The sequence below is a fragment of the Tupaia chinensis genome, unplaced genomic scaffold (genome assembly GCF_000334495.1).
Source record: "Tupaia chinensis unplaced genomic scaffold, TupChi_1.0 Scaffold000042_2, whole genome shotgun sequence".
In the NCBI taxonomy this organism is placed as follows: domain Eukaryota; kingdom Metazoa; phylum Chordata; class Mammalia; order Scandentia; family Tupaiidae; genus Tupaia; species Tupaia belangeri.
In genome coordinates, this window is record NW_006159498.1 from 148,065 (window position 1) to 152,738 (window position 4,674).

General features: G+C 61.8%; 2 protein-coding genes and 1 long non-coding RNA gene across 4 annotated transcripts in view; 1 reads left to right on the forward strand and 2 right to left on the reverse strand.

Annotated features, from left to right (window-relative positions):
- Positions 1 to 3,954, forward strand: part of ROGDI (rogdi atypical leucine zipper) — a gene marked incomplete at its 5' end in the record, with an annotated part of 11,627 nt that extends 7,673 nt beyond the window's left edge. Inside the window, 5 exon segments of the mRNA XM_014589147.1 lie at positions 2,312 to 2,410; positions 2,686 to 2,799; positions 2,933 to 2,982; positions 3,057 to 3,183; positions 3,720 to 3,954. Coding sequence (XP_014444633.1) covers positions 2,312 to 2,410; positions 2,686 to 2,799; positions 2,933 to 2,982; positions 3,057 to 3,183; positions 3,720 to 3,761 — 432 coding nt within the window.
- Positions 3,955 to 4,293: 339 nt separating this feature from the next.
- On the reverse strand, positions 4,294 to 4,553 carry LOC114008374 (uncharacterized). 2 transcript variants are annotated; one of them, XR_003549926.1, is made up of 2 exons: positions 4,516 to 4,553; positions 4,294 to 4,405 (listed from the first exon to the last, which is right to left on the reverse strand). It is a non-coding gene; the product is annotated as an uncharacterized LOC114008374 (long non-coding RNA). The 2 variants fall into 2 exon arrangements; XR_003549927.1 differs by having other exon boundaries at positions 4,501 to 4,553.
- A 28-nt stretch (positions 4,554 to 4,581) lies between these two features.
- The window catches only part of SMIM22 (small integral membrane protein 22), a 2,782-nt gene continuing 2,689 nt past the window's right edge, over positions 4,582 to 4,674 (reverse strand). Inside the window, exon 3 of the mRNA XM_006140754.3 lies at positions 4,582 to 4,667. Within this exon, the coding sequence (XP_006140816.1) occupies positions 4,582 to 4,667 (86 nt within the window). The remainder of the gene's footprint in view (positions 4,668 to 4,674) is intronic.

Genomic DNA, 4,674 nt, shown 5'->3' on the forward strand with positions numbered 1-4,674 from the left:
CACTCTGCTTCTCCCCGAGGAGACAAGCCGGCTGTGCAGAGACCTGGCCCACAGCCTTGCGTGCCGTCCGCCCCAAACCTGGCCAGCCTGGCCCTCCGGGCAGAGAGCAATCACAGAGTGCAGAGTGGCCTGGGAGCACAGCCCCTGGGGGGGCGGGTCCCCGTGCTGAGACCCCCTGGAGACCAGGGTCTAAAGCTGTCGGAACCGCACAGTGGGCGCTGTTTTCAGATCCAGGACGCCAGGAACCACGTGAGCCAGGCCATTCACCTCCTCACCAACCGGGATGAAAGCTACCAGTTCAAGACCGGAGCTGAGGTGCTCAAGGTGGGCTTGCGGGCAGGAGCAGGAAAGCAGGTCCCCGTCCTCAGCACCAGCCCTGCTGGGGCCCTTGGGCAGCTTCGCACCCTGGACCAGGTCCCCAGTCTTAGCTGAGGGTTGACCCTTCGCTCGGTGAGACCCGGGTAGGCACAGCACAGTAGCTCACAGCCCAGGACCCACAGACATGGGCTATCCCCGGGCCCGGGGCTGAGGTGTGGGAGGGCCCCTCCACACCCTCAGAGGTGCAGAGCCCACCACACGACCACCACCTTCCTCTCTTGCCCTTCCCCTTTCTCCGCCTCTTTTCCCTTTATTTTCTTTGCGGCTCTCGTTGGGCCCAACTTTCTGTTTCCCGACCATCCTGTGCACCCCCTAAATGCCAAGGCTGTGGGAGACCATCAGCCCTATGGACAGCTGGGGCCCACCACCACCCCCTGCACTGGCTCAAGGGCTCTGGGTATCAAGAATAGGAGGGTCATTGCAAGCTAAGCGACCTCGAGTCACCTATGTAGCCACTCAGTGCCTCCTGTTCTACACCTGTAAAAGGGAGCCAGGCCAGCAGGTGGCATGGTGGTTAGGGAGGCCGGATCCCTAACTCCTGGCCAGCTGCACAGTTTGGGTCCCAGATCCTGCGGCTTGAGAAACACACCACGCGCGTGTGTGCCCAGAGTCCCAAGAAGAGAATGAAGAAGGGATTGTGGCATGGCCATCCCTCTGGGGGGTGGTTTCCATTCCTACCTCTCTCCAACAATTGCACACACTATAGAGCAAATTAAAAAAAAATCTTTAAAAGAAAAAGAGACAGATAATGGGGGGGCCTTCTGAAAGTCCATGGAAAATGTGTCATAAGAAAGGTATATGTACATTTCAAACATTTCTGTACCAGGACAAACTCACATCTTTTTTTCTTTAAGAGGTTTTTGCTATGGGGCACGTGCGTTCACCCGAAAGAGAGGGAGACAGAGAGACAGAAAGTGAGAAATCACCCCCCAGGGGGAATGGCCACGCCACAATCCCTTCTCCATTCTCCTCGCGGGATCTTGGGCACACACGCACACACGCACACGCGCCCAGCGTGAGTTTAAACCACCGGGTGTGGGACTTGAACCATGGTCGACTACATGGGAGTCCAGCGACATAGCCAACTGCTGGTCCTAAACTCACATCTTAATTCCATTGTCTGGTGAACTCTTGAAGTCCCCTCACACTCGTTGCCAGCCACAGCAGCTACAATAAAAGCCACTAATCGCAAAGCCATCCCGCATGGGCTTGGACTGCCTGGGATGTGTGGCTCTGTCCCTGACGCTGTGTCCTCTGGTGGTTCACCCCACCACTCTCACCCTCTGACCCTCGTGACTGGAACCAGATGGACTAAGGTCTTTTGCAGAGCTGTGAGTGCCCTGGGTGTGCAGCCCCACACCACGCATCTCTCCTGTGTGTTCCCAGAACCAGGACTCCCCAGTGCTCATGAAAGGCCCTGACGGCCATCAGGCAGCGGAAGCTGGGGCTCAGGAGTCCGCCAGGGGGTTGCACCAGCAGAGGGGAGGGACGGGTGGTCCCAGGGGGTTCCTCCAGCTGAGTGATCTTGGCTTACCCCTTCAGAGCCTCAGTTTCTTCAACTCAGCCATTGCATGCCTAGGAAGGAGGCTCCCCTGGCCCCTGCACCCACCTTGGATTAGGGCCCCCCACTTCCCTTCGTCACCTGTCCCCCTACCTGCAAAGCCCCTGTCCGTGGGACTCTGCTCCCAAGATCTTCCATTCCCCATTGGAGCAGTGCCTGGGCCCCGAGTGTGAAGGATATCCATGCAGACGTCCTGGCTCCACCCCCCGAAGCCCAGACTCCTGCATCCTGACAGGCCCCCACTGGAGGTTCAGGTCCTGCAAACTGCGACCATGGGCAGTGGCAGGGCACCCTGACGTGCTCTGCGGTGCCCACTGCGGGGTGGGGGAGGGTGGGGCCGGGCCGCACACTAGCCGACTGCCCCTCCCCCAGCTGATGGATGCAGTGATGCTGCAGCTGACCAGAGCCCGCAACCGGCTCACCACTCCGGCCACCCTCACGCTGCCCGAGATAGCAGCCAGCGGCCTCACGGTCAGTGCCTCAGGCCAGCACTTGCCCAGGAGATGGGTCCCATGGAGGGCCCAGAGGGAGCCTTTGCTGGGATGGGGTTCTTGGCTTCCACCCTGTGTTCCCAGAGGTGTTGACCTTGCTCTAGTCAGTGGGTCCCAAATCTGGTGGCCCTGGAAGGTACTGGAGTGCCTAGGGGAGTTGGAGAACCCAGTCCCTGGGAGGATTGTTTCTGGGGTAGGGTTCCCGTCAGTGGTTCCTGCAGCAGGCAGGACTCCATGCCACCTGCCTCCCTGCAGCGGATGTTCGCCCCTGCCCTGCCCTCTGACCTGCTGGTCAACGTCTACATCAACCTCAACAAGTTGTGCCTCACGGTGTACCAGCTGCACGTCCTGCAGCCCAGCTCCACCAAGGTGAGTGCACACCCTGCACCCTAGCCCCGCCCCGCCCCAGGCTGCATGCCCTGCAGTCCACTCCACCAAGGTGAGGCCACACACACCCAGACATGCAGACCTGCCTGACCAGGGCTGGCACTCTTCTTCCTAGAACTTCCGCCCAACTGGAGGTGCGGTGCTCCACAGCCCTGGGGCCATGTTGTAAGTATGCCCTCCCCAGCCCACCCTGGGGGCCAGGCCCAAGCCCACCCTCAGGGACCTTACCCTTCTCCCAGTGAGTGGGGCTCCCAGCGCCTAGAGGTGACCCACGTGCACAAGGTGGAGTGTGTGATCCCCTGGCTCAACGACGCCCTGGTCTACTTCACTGTGTCCCTCCAGCTCTGCCAGCAGCTCAAGGACAAGGTGAGGGGTCTGTGGGCCTGGCAGGCCTTGGATGGGCCCCGGGCCGAGCCCCTTCACTGGGAGGGGCACCCCAGCAGGGTCCCAGCACCTCAGCCCACCCCAGCCTTCAGCCAGCTACAGATCACGGGCAGAAGTATACCCAGTACTCAGGGAGGTCTCTGGGCTTGAACTGGGAACTTTCCTTTTTGACCTGCCTGCCTCATCGTGTGTGTTCAACACGGTGCCCCTGTGCAGTCGCAGCAGAGGTCTCTGGGCTTGAACTGGGAACTTTCCTTTTTGACCTGCCTGCCTCATCGTGTGTGTTCAACACGGTGCCCCTGTGCAGTCGCAGCACCCCGATGGTGAAGTCCATTGTACTCACACCAGGCAGCCAGGCCGTGGCTGAGTCCCTTTGACCTTGGATGCCTTTGGATGACCTTGACATCTCACCTGGGTCACAGGGTGAGGCAGGGTCAGTCCCCAGCACCATCCAGCTGGCTAGAGCCATGCCAGGAGGCCCCAGCACCCCGTTGGCCATGCCCCCACCTCTCCCACAGATCTCCGTGTTCTCCAGCTACTGGAGCTCCAGGGCCCTCTGAGCAATCCCAGGAGCCAGTTCCCTGGGAAGGAGGCCCTGCCACCTCGGAGTGCCAGCCAGAGCCAGGGATTAGAGCTGTTTCTCTCCCTCTTCACCCTGCCCAGCCTCACTCAATGGGCATGGACCCTGGGTTGGGGGTGCCTGGGAGGAAGGGGGCCAGTTGGTGTTTGAGTCAGGGAGGGTCAGGAGGCAGCCAAGGGTGGGGCCCCCGGCGGGGTGGGATCCTGGCGGTAGCGGCTGTCAGCTTCAGGAGCCAGCGGCCTCCCCCCTGCACCTCTGGTCCCCGGGCCTGGCTTCCCCACTCCCTGCCCACACCAGGACCGGGCTGGCCTTTGAGAGCACGGTGCTCAGCTCTCAGCTGCTGGGGGAGCGGAGGTCTGCCTGGAGCGCAGAGCAGCTCTGGCCCACCACCAGCTGGGAGACCGGGCGCTAACCTGCTGCCGGCTGAAGACTCGGGGACAAGGTGGACATCAGCCTGGCAGTGAGTGCCCACACACCCACCTGACGGGGCCCAGAACAGTCCAGACTCAGGCTCAGAGCCAACACAAAGCCTTGTTTCTGTGCCTGCGGGCCATGCGGGAAGGGGCGGAGGGGACTGTGGCATTAGGGTTCCATGGCCAAGTTGTCCTCTCCCTTGAGTCTTTCCTGTAAGAAAGGCAGAGGGGACAGGCTCATTCCTCAGCCTCCCAGCCACCCTCCCTTCTCTGCTGAGGGCCACCAGGAAGGCTGGTGGGGCTCACCTGCCAGGGGCTCACCTTTGGGCCCCCCCGCGGGCGCCCCGGGGGGGCAGGAGGGGGGGGGGGGCGGGGGGCGGTGGCCACTCACCGATGAAGGTGAGGAAGACGACAAAGGCCGCAGTGTCCCAGGCAGACTGGAACAGCTGGCGGCTCCGCCGGCTTCCCCGCACCTTCTTG